Here is an 18375-nt window from a genome sequence, read left to right on the forward strand (position 1 = left end):
ATATGATGATAATTTCATGTTTGATTGATGATGAAATTCTGGTATCAGATATGAGATGTCGAAGGTAATGTCACGACACTAATATCTGAACAATATAAACAGGATAAAAGATAAAGAACAGTAATACAAGTGACACAAGCAATTGTTAACCCAGTTTGGTGCAAACTCACCTACGTCTGGGGGCTACCAACCCAGGAAGGAAATCCACTAAACAGAATTAGTTCAAAGACTCTCAGTAAACAACTTCAAGTTACAATCTTTTCACCTAATCTCTACCTGTGTGACTTCTATCTAAGAACTCTTAGATATGAGATCCTACTCACTCCCCCTCAATCACAGCAGTGATGTAAAAACAAATATTACAATGAAAGAAGACACTCTTCAAGAACACATACTTGATCTTTCTTAAAAGCTTCAACCAAGTAAACACACACTCATGCTTCAAAGCTTAGAGTTAACAAATTACAACTCAAAAGTCAGTCCAATTCAATCATCTATGGATGAATGAATGACTCACAATACACAAGACTAAAACCCTTATTCTCTCGCAATATTTCTTTCGTTATTTCTTGTGTATTGAAACCAGGTTTTCCATGTCCTTTTTATAGAAGTGTTTGGCTGGGCTTGGACATCATAAAACCCTAAAACTATTTTCCATTCATATCTTCTCATGACAACTGATTATATCTTGTTGGAAAATAAGTCAATCTGGTTTTAATTACTGATTGAATGGCGCGTTCAATCATCACATCAATCACACAAAGATTAGCATAAAAAGCGCAATCACACAATACATAACATTCAGACTGAATGGTCTGTATACAAATGTCTTGACATCGGGTCTGACATCTCAGCAAAATCCTGCACATTCACATTTTAAACACCCTGCAGGAACCTGTTATCTTATGTCAAGACAACACCTGTGACAACTTGTCAAAACTCTAGGTTTTACCAAAATTGATGCCAACACATTGAACCAACAAACTCCCCCTTTGGCAAATTTTGGTTAAAACATACATCAGACCATTTGTTCACAAGAGAATAATCACATCATCAGTTTAGCAGCAGAAGTAATAAAACATGCATTACTAGCTAAAATAGCAACTAGTAAACACATATTAAACACACATGCGCTTGTGCTCCTCCTCCCCCTCAGTCTGCTCAACACAAACATCACCTGTGACATACACCTCCCCATCTGACATCACCTTCAACATCACCTGTACTATATAAATTATCTCCAAAATACATCCTCTTCAACATCACCTGTCATCTGTTTATAGCATAGCTACTTTAGCTACTTCTCCCTCTTTTTAGCCAAAAGAGACCAAAGAAACAAAATAAATGTCTATTAGTCAAACAGAATGTCACACAGAATGTCAAAGCATATTGTTAGGTGTTACAGATCCACAAACATACATAGCTTTACAAGCTGAGATAAAAATCAAGAAAAACCAAAAAGAACCTAGAAAAAGTACATTAAGGCATCAGAACATGACTGACAAAAGAACCACCAAATCCATCACAGCACACCATCAGAGAAGTGGGGGACAACTTCAACAAAACTAGTCAGAGGAGCTTGCATCTTTATCAACTTCAGAACCATAACTGTCACTTGTTTCATCTTTAGATTCAGACCTCTCACTAGAGGTTTAGGCTTCTGTTTCCTTAGCCTGTCCAACATTATCTCTATCAGCTTGCTCCAAGCTTTCAATCAAAGCCTCCAAAGCTTCCTTCCTGACTTTTGCTACCCTTATCCCAATATCCAATTCCTTACAAGTTTCTTTCAGCTCAGTAATAAGGCCACCTTTTGAGGCTGGCTTCTTCACAGCAAATGTCATGACAATGTCCCCGACATGACTGCCTTCAAACAATTTGTAATGAACTGATAGAGGAGGTTTTCTTCTACTAGGAAGATCATTTGTGCTCAGAATTCCAGGTTGCTGGCTCAGGATAATCCCATAAATCATTGAGGGAAAAGCTATGGGCAGCTTCACTGCATTTGTAGAAGCATGTTTGACAATTTGTTCAAACATGAATCTACCATAATCAAATTTCAGCTTGGTTCTAACAGCAAAGATGAACCTTCCAAGGGCATTTGAGATTGTAGAGATGTGATTGGTTGGTACCCAATTTGCTGACCCTGTCTTGTACAAAATAGCATATTTCACAGTTAGCTTTCCAGCAGGGAGATGTTTCTTGCTAGGCCACTCCTTGATCTGTCTTGCAGTTATTTCCCTACAGACCTCATTGTTTGTGGCTTCCAGTTCACATGCACCTTTTTTTCCTCTTCCTAGAAACTTATTAATGACAGTTGGAGAAAAAGTGATACACTTCCCTCTTACAAACACTTTACAAAACTCTTTGTTGTTTTTATCAGCATTGTCCTCAGGGATGTTGACCACAAATTCTTTCACCAGTCCTTCATAACACTAAGATAACCCAGCAACAGTTTTCATTAGTCCAGCAGTTTTAATAAGGTCCATGACCTCTTTGACCTCCATAGCATCCTTGCCCAGTTCTCTCTCCACAACCAGCCGTCTTTGGATTACAAACTTCCATTTTAGTGCTCCATCTTCAAGATGGAAGGAGATATTGTCCAGGTGTACAACAATAACTTTTGCAGGGGATTTCCTAACAGTTGTCCTCTTGACAGGGGAGATGTCAGGGACATCTTCTTCGACATCTTCATCTGACTCAGAAATTTCTCTCACTTTCCTCTTCTTTACCTCAACTTTGCTCCAAGACTTTGAGGGGCCTACAGCAGTAGCCTTCTTAGCGGTTTTGGCTGTCATCATTTCAGCCACAGACCTACCATTTACGGTGTTCATCCTCTTAGCCACACTAGGCTTCAAGTGATGAAGCAAACTATCATCTTCATCATCCGAACTCTCATCTTCTAGGTCAATCACCTTCTTTGTAGAATCATGCTTCTTAGACTGTGAAACATTGGTAGTAGGTGATGCCACACATCTTTTACTAGACAAAGTTTTCCCTAAAGAGGATAATTCTTCAGCAGCTATATCTTTTTCAGACCTAGAGGAATCATTCTCCTTCTCATTTTGAGGTCCAACCTCAGGAGAGGGGTCCCTTCTTGATAGAGGAGTAGAAACTCCCTTTACAGAGTGTCCTTCATTGAGAATCCTAGTGACTAGGTTTCTTATGACACGATCAGTGTGATACATGTCGTCCTTATAACTAGGAGTATAAGTAGAGCTAGAGGGGATATTGGAATTGTTACCTTGAGCAGGGCATGCAGTGGAGGATGAACCGGGAGCGTCTCCTGGAATGACAGACAGGGGAATCACGTCCAAAATATCTTCATCAAGAAGGTTCATAGAAGGCGTTCTATCTTTGTGAGCAGGTTTGGTAGTCTTAGAACCAGATGGTGGAGGATGTTGTGACATCTTATTGTTCTTCTGGAAAGGTTTTTGTTGCCCTATCAGGGAAGGTTGATGAAGTCGAAGGAAGGTGGAAATGTTTGAGTATAGGTTGCGTGTGAAAAGGCAATAGATGGAAGTTCCAATACTAGGTGATGATTTACCATAAATTGGGCACTTTATTTTAAGTGGGCAGACAATATTTTTATTACCTTTTCCACTCCAAATTAATTGCTACAAATTCTCATAGATACAAATCCCTAATTTCCCTCTTAGACATTCAAATTGATTAGCATCCAAAGCCTTTGTAAATATATCAGCTAACTGCATTTCAGTAGCAACATGCTCCAGGGCTATGATTTTATCTTCCACTAGTTCTCTAATAAAATGATGACGGATATCAATATGTTTTGTCTTTCTGTGCTAAATGGGATTCTTAGAAATATTTATAGCACTCAGGTTGTCACAGTATAATGTCATGACATCTTGCGTGACATTCTATTCATTCAGCATCTGTTTCATCCAAATCAGTTGAGAACAACTACTTCCAGCTGCTATGTATTCAGCTTCAGCAGTGGACAGAGACACACAATTTTGTTTCTTACTGAACCATGATATTAAGTTGTTCCCCAAGAAGAAGCATCCTCCTGATGTGCTTTTCCTATCATCAGTACTTCCAGCCCAATCAACATCACAGTATCTAGTCAGCATAGATCCAGATCCATGAGTGTACAACATCCCATAGTCACTGGTGCCATTGACATATTTCAGTATCCTTTTCACTTGGTTTATGTGACTGACTTTTGGTTCAGCTTGATATCTAGCACAAACACCTACATCAAAAGCAATGTTAGGTCTGCTTGCTGTGAGACATAACAGACTCCCTATCATGCTTATGTAGAGACTTTGATATACACTAACACCATTTTCATCTTTGGAGACTTTCAGATGAGTAGGAGCAGGTGTCCTTTTATGACTTGCATTCTCCATGCCAAACTTCTTAACAATTTTTTTAGCATATTTACTTTGAGATAGAAAGATAGAATCTTCCATCTGCTTGACTTGTAGCCCAAGAAAATAGGCCAGCTCTCCAACAAGGCTCATTTCAAATTCAGACTGCATTTGTTTAACAAAATGTTCGACCATCTTATCTGACATCCCACCAAACACAATATCATCAACATATATTTGAGCCACCATGAGTTTTCCTCCTTCATTCTTAACAAATAAGGACTTATCAATGCCTCCCTTCCTGTATCAATTGTCAATGAGAAACACTGTGAGTCTATCATACCAAGCCCTAGGAGCTTGTTTCAAACCATAGAGGGCTTTCCTCAACTTATACACATGCTTTTGAAGATTTGGATTTGTAAACCCTTTAGGTTGTTCAACATACACTTCCTTATTTAAGTAACCATTCAAGAAGGCATTTTTTACATCCATTTGGAACAGTTTAAACTTCAGAATACATGCCACTCCAAGCAATAGTCTAATGGACTCAAGGCGAGCTAAAGGGGCAAATGTTTCATCAAAGTCAACTCCTTCAACTTGAGTGTATCCTTGTGCTACTAATCTTGCTTTATTTTTAGTAACCACCCCTTGTTCATCAGATTTATTCTTGTAAACCCACTTTGTTCCAATAACATTTATTACTTCAGGTCTTGGAACCAGTTCCCATACTTCATTTCTCTTGAATTGGCCTAACTCTTCCTGCATGGCATTAATCTATAATTCATCAGTCAAGGCTTCCTTAACATTCCTAGGCTCAATCTTGGACACAAAACAGCCATGTAAGATCACTTCCCTTGATCTAGTTGTGACCCCTTTATTTGGGTCTCCTATAATGAGATCTTTAGGATGATCCTTCTGAATTCTGATAGAGGGTCCTTATTAATTTTGTCAGCTTCAGGTTCAGCTTGAGTGAGTTCACTCTCATTACTTTTGTCTGGGAAATCAGCTGGGGAATCATTTAGAGATGTCTCAACATCGTCTGTGACATCAGTCTGTTGATCATCAACCACAACATTGATAGATTCCATCATTACTTTTGTTCTGGAATTAAAGACTCTAAATGCTCTGTTGTTTGTTGAGTAGCCCAGAAATATTCCTTCATCACTCTTGGGATCCATCTTCCTTCTTTGTTCACGATCAGTCAAGATATAACATTTACTACCAAACACATGGAAGTATTTGACAGTAGGTCTTCTTCCTTTCCAGACTTCATATAAAGTAGTAGGAGTCCCTTTCTTCAAGGTTACTCTGTTGTGAACATAGCAGACTGTGTTCATAGCTTCAGCCCAGAAGTGGTAGGGCAATTTCTTAGCATGAATCATAGCTCTGGCAGATTCTTGGAGAGTTCTATTTTTCCTTTCTACCATACCATTTTGCTAAGGGGTAATGGGAGATGAGAACTCATGACTAATTCCTTCAGATGCACAAAATCCAGCAAATTTGTTGTTCTCAAATTCTTTCCCATGATCACTTCTGATTCTGATAACCTGACTTTCTTTTTCTCTTTGAAGTCTTAGGCAAAGATCTTTGAATACCTCAAATACATCAGATTTTTCCCTTATAAAATTGACCGAGGTGTATCTGGAGAAGTCATCCACCACCACATAAGCATACTTTTTCCCACCAAGACTTTCCACCTGCATAGGTCCCACCAAGTCCATGTGGAGAAGTTCCGGCACTCTAGAAGTAGTGTCATGTCTGAGCTTCTGATGTGACATCTTTGTCTGTTTTCCAATCTGACACTCCCCACAAACTCTTCCTTCATCAATCTTTAAGTTTGGGATTCCTCTGACAACTTCAACAGATATAATCCTCTTCATTCCTTTAAGATGCAGATGGCCCAATTTTTGATGCCATAGCTTCACTTCTTCTTCTTTGGCTAGAGTACACATTGATGAATAACCAGTTTCTTGAGAACTCCATATATAGCAGTTGTCCTTAGACCTGACTCCTTTCATGATCACTTCATTTTCTTTATTAGTAATCAGACATTCAGTTTTTATGAAGTTTATAGTTAGACCTTGGTTACATAGTTGACTGATGCTGATTAGGTTTGCAGTTTGTCCTTTAACAAGTAGGACATTGTTAAGGTTAGGGACTCCAGGGCAGTTTAGCTTTCCAATCCCCTTGATTTCACCCTTTTCTCCATCACCAAAGGTTACATAGCTGGTGGCATGAGGATGAAGGTCAATTAGCAGGTATTTGCTTCCAGTCATATGTCTGGAGCATCCACTGTCAAAATACCAATCTTCTTTGGCTGAAACTCTGAAGGAAGTGTGAGCTATCAGGTTAGTAACACCAGTCCTAGGAACCCATTGTTTTTTGTTGACATGGATGTGATGTTTGGGTCTAGGTTGATGATGGGAAGGACTAGGATATCCATACAACTTATAGCAAAATGGTTTTATATGGCCAAATTTCCACAGTAATGACATCTCCATCTTTGGTGTTTTCCTTTATGTTGTCTTCCTTTATGATGTTGTGACACATGATGTGACATCTTTGGTTTGCTACCAGTGTGACTACACTCAGGTTTGGATTCATTGAACCCAAGGCCAGACTTGTCTCCTGCCATTTTTCCGGTCTGGAGAATTTTGTCTAAGGTGTCAGATCCATTGTTTAGCATTCTGACATACTTTGTCATCTCATCCAATTTGGAGTTCAAGAACACTACTTTAGTCTTCAACTTAGAGATGGTTTCCAAGTGTTCTGTCTTTTCATTCTCCAGTTGTGTTATCAATTTCTTCTGACTTTCCACTTGTTGACACACTTATTCACTTATGTGACACAAATTTCTGTAGGTAGTGGCTAACTCATTAAAGGTTACTTCATCCTCACTTGAGTCTTCATCAGAACCCCATCTTCCAGTCAAGGCAGTCACAAGATTTGCAGACTCTCCTTCTGTTTCACTTTCATCAGACCAAGTAGCAACAAGACTCTTCTTCTGTTTCTTGAGGTAGGTCCCACATTCAGCTCTAATGTGTCCATACCCATCACATTCATGGCACTGAACTCCTTTTCCTTCTTTGGACTTTTCATCAGATCTTGGTCTTCTTCCAACATTATTGGACCTACTGATGTCAGATGAGATGTTCTTGACATTAGACTTAGACCTTACATCCATCTTTTTCAGAAGTTTGTTGAACTGTCTCCCCAGTAATGCTACATCATTTGCTAGATCTTCATCAGTATCTTGACCACTTTCTTCCTCTTTCTCTTCAGTGTTTGACATGAAGGCTATGCTTTTGACTTTCTTTTCAGATCCATCACTCATTCCCAACTCAAATGTTTGGAGGGATCCAATTAGCTCATCCACTCTCATATTGCAAATGTCTTGAGATTCTTCTATGGCTGTCACTTTCATGGAAAATCTCGTAGGAAGTGACCTGAGTATTTTCCTCACTAGTTTTTCATCTGACATCTTCTCACCCAGGGCTCCTGAGGCATTAGCAATTTCAAGGATATTCATATGAAAGTCATGAATATTTTCATCTTCTTTCATCCTCAAATTTTCAAACTTGGTAGTGAGCAGCTGCAATCTAGACATCTTCACTCTAGAGGTGCCTCCATGAGTTGTTTTGAGAATATTCCAAGCATATTTAGCCACCTCAAAGTTGCTCACCAGTCTGAAGATGTTCTTATCAACCCCATTGAATATAGCATTCAATTCTTTAGAGTTTCCAAGGGCTAGTTCATCCTCCTCCTTGGTCCATTGTTCCTCAACCTTCTTATCAGTTGTAACTTCTCCTTCCTTAGTAATAGCTGGATGTTCCCAGCCTGTTAGAACATCCTTCCAAGCCTTATTATCCAAAGATTTCAGGAAGGCTACCATTCGAGGTTTCCAGTAGTCATAGTTAGATCCATCCAAAATTGATGGTCTGTGAACAGATCCTCCGTCTCTATCATAGTACCAGAAAGTAGCGTCCTTGGATCTCACCCAGAACCAGAGCAGGATTCCTGCTCTGATACCAATTGAAATTCTGGTATCAGATATGAGATGTTGAAGGTAATGTCACGACACTAACATCTGAACAATATAAACAGGATAAAAGATAAAGAACAGTAATACAAGTGACACAAGCAATTGTTAACCCAGTTCAGTGCAAACTCACCTATGTCTGGGGGCTACCAAGCCAGGAAGGAAATCCACTAAACAGAATTAGTTCAAAGACTCTCAGTAAAAAACTTCAAGTTACAGTTTTTTCACCTAATCTCTATCCGTGTGACTTCTATCTAAGAACTCTTAGATATGAGATCCCACTCACTCCCCCTCAATCACAGCAGTGATGTAAAAACAAATATTATAATGAAAGAAGATACTCTTCAAGAACACATACTTGATCTTGCTTAAAAGCTTCAACCAAGTAAACACACACTCATACTTCAAAGCTTAGAGTGGAAAAATTACAACTCAAAAGTCAGTCCAATTCAATCATCTATGGATGAATGAATGGCTCATAATACACACGATCACACAAGACTAAAACCCTTATTCTCTCTCAATATTTCATTTGTTATTTCTTGTGTATTAAAACCAGGTTTTCCATGCCCTTTTTATAGAAGTGTTTGGCTGGGCTTGGACATCATAATACCCTAAAACTATTTTCCATTCATATCTTCTCATGATAGCTGATTATATCTTGATGGAAAATAAGTCAATCTGGTTTTAATTACTGATTGAATGGCGCGTTCAATCATCACATCAATCACACAAAGATTAGCATAAAAAGCGCAATCACACAATACATAACATTCAGACTGAATGTTCTGTATACAGATGTCTTGACATCGGGTCTGACATCTCAGTAAAATCCTGCACATTCACATTTTAAGCACCCTGCAAGAACCTGTTATCTTATGTCAAGACAACACCTGTGACAACTTGTCAACACTCTAGGTTTTACCAAAATTGATGCCAACACATAAAACCGACAGATGATGTATATATCAAATCTATGTTATTTGGTATGACTAAATATTATATTATTCATGTTTGATTAATTATTGTGTGTATGAGGTTATTTGGAATTAAAATCGGAGATCTAGAGGTGCATCCATGGAGAAAACACTAGCTTTTGCATTCTACATAACGGTGACAGGTGTCACCTGCGTGACGAGCCAACCATCACTACGCTAGAGAAGACGTCCCTTTGGGACGAGCTCACGGACCTCAGTTGGGCGACGGGCCAACCACCTGACGAGTGCCATTGCCCAAACCGTCAGTGATGACATGCTATTTTAGAGGATAGGTGTCGGGTTGGGGTGACGATCGTTATACCTGGGGGGATGACCGTCAGCCATTTCGTTTTGACTCGATTTTTTGAGTGGTTTCTGTTTTTGATGGTTGTTTGCTGTTGTTTGATGAGTATTTATGAGAAATTATATATTTTAATAATTATGATGAGTTTATGATGAATGCCTCACGAGGAGGAAATTGTTGATGTTAAGATGTACGGTTTGGTGGAATCATTGATGTGGCCATACAATTGCGATGAGTATTGATGTTCTGTTTTAGGTTCGAGAGGAACTAGTGACGAGTATTGAAGTTGGAGGTGGAGACAAGTATTTCATATCTTTTTGTAGCATTCATGAATCATGTATATTAGATATAGGTAGGACTTAGGTCAATTGACAAGTAGGACTTCAGTCCAGTGACAAGTAGGACTTCGGTTCAAGTGACGAGTTGGATGTTTCAGTAAAACACCTCTGAATATCCGAATTATTGGTACCACATGTATGAGAGTAAAGGATATGAATACATTGCATATATAATTACATCTGCTGATTGATTTATGTTGTTATTGGATTGGGTGATTAATTAATTATGCTAATTGTACTGCCCTTGATATTTTATGCACTGTTAACATATGTGAATGTATTCTCACCCCTTTTTGTTTTATGTGTTGTCCTATACGCTTGTTGTGTAGATACTGAGGTAGAGACTGAAGAGCATTAATTGTTGCTTGTTTTTTAGGATGGCATAATTAACATTCTTTGTTGCTTATCATTCTGCATTGTTTAGTTTTTCGCGTGTCGCTCTGATAATGTAACAATGGGTTGAGAATATCTTATTTTATTTTTATGCGAGTTATTGAATTAACTATTTTATGATTAAATGAAGTGATTCTCTATTCATGAGATAATTGGAGTTGTGTTAAAGGTTATTTTCCATTGTTATTATGATTTGAGAATGTTATGCTGAGAAATGTAACACCCTTTTGTATTTTTTAATTCTGCATTATTTATAAATTATGTATTCGGGAATTAGGGTGTTACATATGGGCCTCTTCCTGAGTAATCACACTAGGTATTAATTTCTTGTATGAATGGCTCAGTGTATGTTGGAAGCTTGTTTATAACATGACAAACATGCGTATCCATGATTTTTTCTTTTAGCCATGGATTCATATTTATGATGTTTGTTTATGCAAGTTAAACATCAAGTAACTTGACTATGCATTTTCCAAAAGTCTTTCTAAACCTCTATAAGAAGGCAATTTTCGATTCATCCACGTGTTATCTTAGGTTCATCAGATCTTCTATCGTATCATCATACTGAGCTAGTAAAACTTGTCATGAAAACACTTCTTCGTGTCTACCCAAGTTTATATTGAGGTTGGGGAGAGAAAAATACCATAAAAGTATTATTTCTATAAACGAATAGAGGAACAAACATAATATATGGAGATAATTTTTGTTTCACTCACACATTATATGAAAAAACTTCTAACATGATCCATAATCAACATTCCATCTTCCAAAGGTAGAAAAGTTCAAAGTATTATAACTTATGAAAAGTGGAACCAGCCTTTCAAGTCACTTAAGATAAAGCTTCCTATAAATAGGCATTGTTGGAACAAGATTTGTTCGTATCCCTTGGGTTTTGATAATAATAAAGTAATTAAAGAACAATTAGGTATACTAACATTTGCTCAAGTAAGCAGGATCATAAAGCTCAAAGTCTACTCATAATTAACTCTGCTGAAAGCATTTGTTGACATGTTGAATGTCTCAGATTCTGATGGATCATAATCTAGTGACTATGAAGGATCAACCTCTGAAGGATCAGACTTTGGTCATGATACTTCTGCCTTTGGTGACATCTCAGACTCTAGAGATCTCATCTTGAAAAGCTCAGCCTCTGGTCCATAATCTATCCCCATAGCAGACATATCTTCTCAACACCAGACTTAGGGTAAAAATTAATTATAGTCCCTTAGTGCAAGGCTCAAGAAAAGCTAACGGGACTTGTCCATTTCTCCATCCTCGTATGGTTTATACCCAGTATGCAGTGGGCTATGTTATTACACTTTGGTTGAAGATTTTAACAGGATTTGTCTTCCAACGACTCTCTCTTGGAGCTGTTGGTTCACTTCCGCAAACAACTTTCCAACGACTCTTTATCTGCCTCTATAAAAGGGAGCTTAAGATTTATAGGAAGTTTAAAAACTACTACACAATCTAATACAACATGTTGAGTATAGACTTTGATATAAAGTTTCATACGTTCATTTGAAAAAGCTCTTAATATTTCTTATCTTTGTATATCTTAAAAATCTTAAGTGTTAAGAAACATTGTAGTTGCTGTAATACTTTAATACTCATGATTGTGTATGAAAGTATAGTTGTAATTATTTCTACTAACCTATTTTTTAAAGTAGAGCAAGTCTATTGCAAGGTTTCTTAAGCAGTGAAGTCTCTTTCAGGTGTGATTAAGCAGAAGTTTCTTGCATAATTGCTTGAGTGAAAGTCTCTATCAAGATTGATTGAGCAGTTGAAGCCTCTTTCTAGATTGATTAAGCAAAGATGTAATCATAATTGATTATAGTGAAAATATCTTATGTGACAAATAGACTGGACTACTCTCAGTTTAGGAGAGGAACCAGGAAAACTCTATGTGTTGATTTGTTTATTACTTCTGAACTTTATTATTTTTCCGCGGCTATTGACACTCTAATATCATACTCTGAACTTGTTCAGAATCTGAAGTTGTTCATCATAAGCGAAAAAGAATATACACATAATTCAACCCCCACCTTCTTGTGTATTTTTATCACAATCAGGCATACCCACAAGCTTAGGTAAAATCCCAAAACACATCTTGGTTGTATCAGGTTTAGGGTGGGGATCCAACATCTTTTGTCCTGGAGGTCTAGCCTAATTTGTAGTTTGCTACAAAAACATATTATCTCCATGGATTTAGAAAGCTTATTGTAATTTAACATGAGGTGGGAGATTCTCTCATCGATTATTTTGATTGACTTCCACATTGTTTCACATGGGAGTTCCAAATACTACATAAGTGTTACATTGATAAAGTGATTTTATGATCAAAGGCAGTTCACCAATGTAACCAACAGGTTATTGGGCTTCCCTTAAATAACTAAGGGTGGTACGAGTACATCAAGTTGTGGCATATATATTTTAGGGTTAGTCAATACATGCGGAATATTTTGCCATGATTGCTAAAACGAATAGTCTTTAGCTAGTCTTTTAATTTCTGTTAGTGGGTCGAAGGTGTATCCTACAACGTAACATATGTTGTTCTCTTATATAATACCCATAAGGTGATACTTGTGGCATACTAAGTGACCGTATTTCTTCAATTGGCCTCTTTGACATAAATATTAGTCCAAATTAAAGATTAGCCTGATCGTACATTTCATTTTCTATTAGACGCTCTGATAGTTAGCCATGGCAAAAGTATTAGACTGAGAATAATAAGTAGTAAAAGTTACATGTCACATAGAAATTATTTAAAATTGGGAACTCCTTAATGTTATATTGATGAAATGTATCTTGGTAACAATGGGAATTGAATCATTTAGCCTTCAATCGTTTAGCCTTCAACTCACTTGTTTGGTGGACTTCAATATGAACCATAGGTCGTACAATGTCAAAAGTTGTTCAAGGATTTTATACATGATATTCTATATTACAAAATCTAACAGTTTTCTAACAAAAGGAGTTGTCATTACCATTAATTCCTTAGGTAGATCAATCTTCACAACTCCAAAACCAGTTGGAAGAGGCGCGATTGTTGGTATTCTCGTTGATTATGAAGGTTCATTAAGTCTTTGTTGGTATGACCTCCTAGTCGATAATGATGATGGTTTATCCATACTGATGATACTTTATCCAAATCACAAGTTCATACACAAAACATGTTTGTGATTTGGTGATAGGAAATTTTAGTGGTATTGGTTGTAGTGTCTCACCTAGTGTGTAAAATTTGTTGTCGAAATGTAAAAATTTAGCTAAGATTAGGTTGATAACTCTCAAAAGTGATTCCTTTTTATTCAAGCAATTATATTAATTGAATAATTTTCCCCTTAGTTGCGGGTTCTTTAACTACTCTAAAAAGCATTAAGTATAGACGTGTGAAGTTGAAATACTTGCCTAAGAAATGCATGAAAAATAAAGAAAAATAAAAAGCATAAACTAAATAAAATAACTTGTTCGATTGATTTTATATTTTAAATCATTTATAAAGTGTGTGATTTGTTGATAAAACTATTCTACTAGCCATGACATTATGGCGTACAAAAAAATCATCTAATTGATTGTTCATGCGAGTAGTGCATGAATGCTCTCTCCATTTTGAAATATGTGGCACTTCATGTTCAATTTCTATTTTATGCATATCGATATCTTATGTTGACTCTTTTTATGTGTGTGTGACTTCCCTTACTTTTGGTTCTATAACCTTCATCATCTTCTCTTAGTGGCGATATAAACACAGAATATAACTATCAAGTGCAATTATTTAATCGGGCTGTACTTTTAACTAGGTCTATAATCTTGGAAGTCATGATAGATCGCATTAAACTTGGGAAGGATTAGATTAACTCGCATTCAATTATATATGTACTCACTCATATGACCTTCCCTCACTAGACAAAACTCCAATTAACCCTCAAAATATATGTATATCGATATCGACCATAGTTTTATCATTTTAAATATAATTTTTTTATAATATCACTTCACAAAAAGTACTACCATAACTTAATTTTGTGTTGTATTCTATATAATAATTAATAGCATTACTTTAATCAAGTGCTATAAAATATTTTATTAGGAACTATCATAACAAAAAAATGAGAATTTTCTTTTTCTTTTTTTAATGATAATAAAGATATTCAGCGTATGTGAGTGTGAGTTAAAAATGAAATGACGTTAAGGATGTGATGACTGTACCATATGGTATTGTTTTGATTGTCGTAATCTCTTAGACATGTTGTGGTGTTAAGTATTTTTTATTTGTTTTTTTTGTTGTTGTTTTTGTTGTTGTTGTTTTATGTGTATTTATGTTGGTATGCTATGTTGTGTGTTATTCGTGCGCGAAAACTATTTTTTAGGGGTGTTTAAGGGTTTTTATGTTATTTTTGTTATACCCATATATATATATATATATATATATATATATATATATATATATATATATATATATATATATATATATATATATATATTACAAAAGTTAAAGAAAATAAATAAATGATCATGTAGAACTTGCTCCAACATTGGGACAATTTGTTCGATTGTGTCTGGGCTGACGATATATACCATATAATCTTACCATTTTATCAGTCGTATCTATTTATGTTCTAATACGTGTGTTGTTGGAATGATCATTTTTCTTACTTCAAATATTTTCATGTGCCAAATTATGACCCATTGATATGTTGGCCAATAATCTTTTATTGCTACCACCATAAAGGTATTATTCTACATATTGAATACATTTATGACTTTGTAAACATCAAATAAAATCTTGGAAGCATCCTGAAGAGCATATGAACATGTCGTGCATGACATGGGAGCAAGGCATACAGAAGACTTAAAACTTGCAACAGTTGCACTAACCTCTATTTAGTTGGACCCGATAGTCTCCATTCAGCTTCCCCTTATTATGGTTCATTGTTTACTTTACACTGGAAGTGTGTCTATGACAGTCAAAGATTGCAACTGAAAGTGTGTTATCTTTGAGAGTTTCCTCCTTCATCACTTTCACGCAGTAGTTAATATTTCATAACTACACCAGTAGTTAATATATATACATTTAAGTAACTAACTAACTAACTAAGCTTGAACTAATACACAACATGCTCCCTTAATTCAAACTTTCACCAAGTGATACATATCAGAAACTGATACTTCAGACTCCAGCCTCTCTAAACTGCTTCAGACTATAGCCATGCTTCAGACGCTGCTTCAAAGGCTAGAGGTTCAGAAGTAGTTCCCACCTTTGACTCCTTCAGAAGTTATCAAAGCTTCAGATTCTAGGTTACTTTATCCTTTGACTCCTTAAGAGGCTGTCACTTTAGAGGCTAGGTTGTTCTAGCCTCTGACACCTCCAGAAACTGATGATTCAGAAGCCATCAAAGCTTTATAGGCTAGCGATCCAGAAGTCGTTCCAACCTCTGAATCAAATGCCACAATTCTCATATCTATCTTTATCTTAGAAAATTGTTCTCCTTTTACAGTCTTAGTCAAAATATCAATAATCTGGTCCTTGGTAAGAAAATATCTCATTTCTAACCTTTCTTTGTTCACTCACTCTCTTATGTAATGAAATCTTATTTCAATATGGTTGGATCTTCCATGAGAGACAAAATTCTTTGCTAAGTCTATTGTTGATTTGTTGTCAATAATGAGCTTGATTGGTACTTGAATGTTTACTCCAAGTTTAGTCAATACAAATTCAATCCAAGCAGCTTGACAAGTAGTTGAACAAATAGCAATATATTCTGCCTCACAGCTAGACAGAGCCACAATAGGTTTCTTCTTTGAGATCCAAGAGATTGGAGCTCCTTGAAACTTAAAGACATAACATGTGGTACTTCTTCTGTCCAATATGTCACCACACCAGTTTGAATCAGAAAATACTATCACATATTCTTTGCTTCTCTTTATTCCATATGAGAAGAATACACAATACCTCAAGGTTCCCTTGATGTATATTAACACTCTTTTTCCCGCCAGCATATGAGACTTCCTTGGATTATGCATGAATTTGCTCAGTAATCCTACAATAAAGTTGATATCTGGTCGACTATTACATATGTACCTCAATGATCCAATCATCTGCTTGTACATAGTGATATATACCCTTTCTTCATCATTATCTTCTTCCAGCTTCTGACCTGATTCAACAGAAGTCACAACAGCATTGCAGTTCAGCATGTTGAATCTTTCAGCAAGTTAGTAGCATACTTTGCTTGATGCAAGATTATTCCACCTTCTTTGTATAGAAACTCCATACCAAGGAAGTAGGACAAGTTACCTAGATCTGACATCTCAAATTCTGACTTCATTGTACTCTTGAGGTCTTCAATTTTTAGTTGAGATTCTCCAATTATCAAGAGGTCATCCATATACAAACATACCATTATCAGTATTTCACCTTACTTGTATTTTACATACACACTGTCGTACCCTAAATTTTGACCACCTCTTCTTTCTATTTTTCAGTTAACGCTAACATGTCTGGGGCAATACCAAACAGTTCTTCAACCTCAGGACCTAAAAACCCAAGGGGGACTGTTTTGACTTCTTAGTCCCTCTTAGGAGTTCATTTTAGTTTAGAGGTATTATTTAGACTTTTCAAAATAACATAATTTATAGGATTATACTAAAAAATAGTTTATAACTATTAAAATTAATTTTTAGGAAAAATAAATAAGTTTAGTAATTAGAATAGTATATCTCATTAGATTATATTATTTAGAAGGTAATTAAATATAAATATTATATTAGGGTGTTACTTATTTAATGAAATTCTAGATTAATAGTTTATGAAGTCTTTTATATTATTAAAAATTAGGCTAAAAGTTTAATTATTATTTGTTGAAAATATTTTAACTATCTAAGTATTTAAATTATTATAAAACTGTTTGTTTTTATTTAAGTATTTAGAAGTGTCATTTTATTTCGAATGAGTGCAATGACCTAATGGATGGTACAGCATGAGTATGACTAATGAGTATGAGAGGTTAAATGAAATCTTTCCTTAAACAGTTCAATCTCATTTAATTCTTTTAACATAATTTTACCTATAAATAGAACTCATTTTCTTATATTTTTCTCATCCATAATTACAAATTTACTATCCTAAAGTTGTTACTCTTTACACTGAAGAACAACAACTAAATCCTAAACCTTCAACATTCATCCAAGCAAAAAAGGGAAGAAGAAATCTTGCACCAAAGGAAAATGGAGAAAAACACAAAGGAAAGGGAAAGAAAGGGAGTAGGAAACAACTTAAATTGGTCACTGCATTCTAGGTTGATAACTCCGTTTTTCCTTTCATAAGTTTTTGTTATTCAATATTCACTTTCTCTGCAAAATGATAAGTTGTTTATGTTGCAATATACTCATATTATATTGTTTCTCAATTTTGACCATGTTAACTCAATTTTGACTGTTTCTCCTAGTTTCATTATTATTTTTATTAATGTCGACTTATAGAATTTATCGAATCATGATGTACTTTGTAGTAGTCACATAGGCATGTGTTGGTATTGGATTTAAGGGGACCAAGAATTCTATGTTTACTTATTTATCACTCTTAATTGTCCCATATTTATAATAGTATAATAAAAAAAAATTCTATCATAATAAATATTTCATGGGTATCATCTAAATAAATTTTATAAAAAAAATATTAATACAACAATCTTGGTTGAAATTTATTTTTATCAATTCAGTTGTAAAGTAAATAAAAATAAAATAATTTATTTAAAGAAATGCTTATCTTTTATTTAAATGTAAATTTTTTAAAAATATCATAATTTACTTAGTTTAAGTTAATTATTTTATCATAAGGTAAAAGATATTGGAAAAATACAAAACAAAAGTCATTTTATTATTATGAAAATAATTTATTAAGATGTAAAACTTAATAATAAATAAAAAACACTAGAATTAAGTAAATAATTAAATGTCTTGCATTTTATTATTAATCAGGATAATGTTAGGA

The 18375-nt window shown here is 35.4% G+C and overlaps 1 protein-coding gene across 1 annotated transcript; it reads right to left on the reverse strand.

Moving 5' to 3' along the window:
- Window positions 1-15950: 15950 nt before the first annotated feature.
- On the reverse strand, window positions 15951-16580 carry LOC127129791 (secreted RxLR effector protein 161-like). The gene has a single exon (XM_051058916.1). It carries the CDS (start codon window positions 16578-16580, stop codon window positions 15951-15953), a length of 630 nt encoding a protein of 209 aa, XP_050914873.1.
- Between the last annotated feature and the right edge of the window lie 1795 nt (window positions 16581-18375).

This window comes from Lathyrus oleraceus, chromosome 3, assembly GCF_024323335.1.
Source record: "Lathyrus oleraceus cultivar Zhongwan6 chromosome 3, CAAS_Psat_ZW6_1.0, whole genome shotgun sequence".
Lineage (NCBI taxonomy): Eukaryota > Viridiplantae > Streptophyta > Magnoliopsida > Fabales > Fabaceae > Lathyrus > Lathyrus oleraceus.

Bases quoted from the DNA above. Each gene is read 5' to 3' on its own strand.
- LOC127129791 (XM_051058916.1), bottom strand. From the start codon at position 16,580: ATGCTGAACTGCAATGCTGTTGTGACTTCTGTTGAATCAGGTCAGAAG.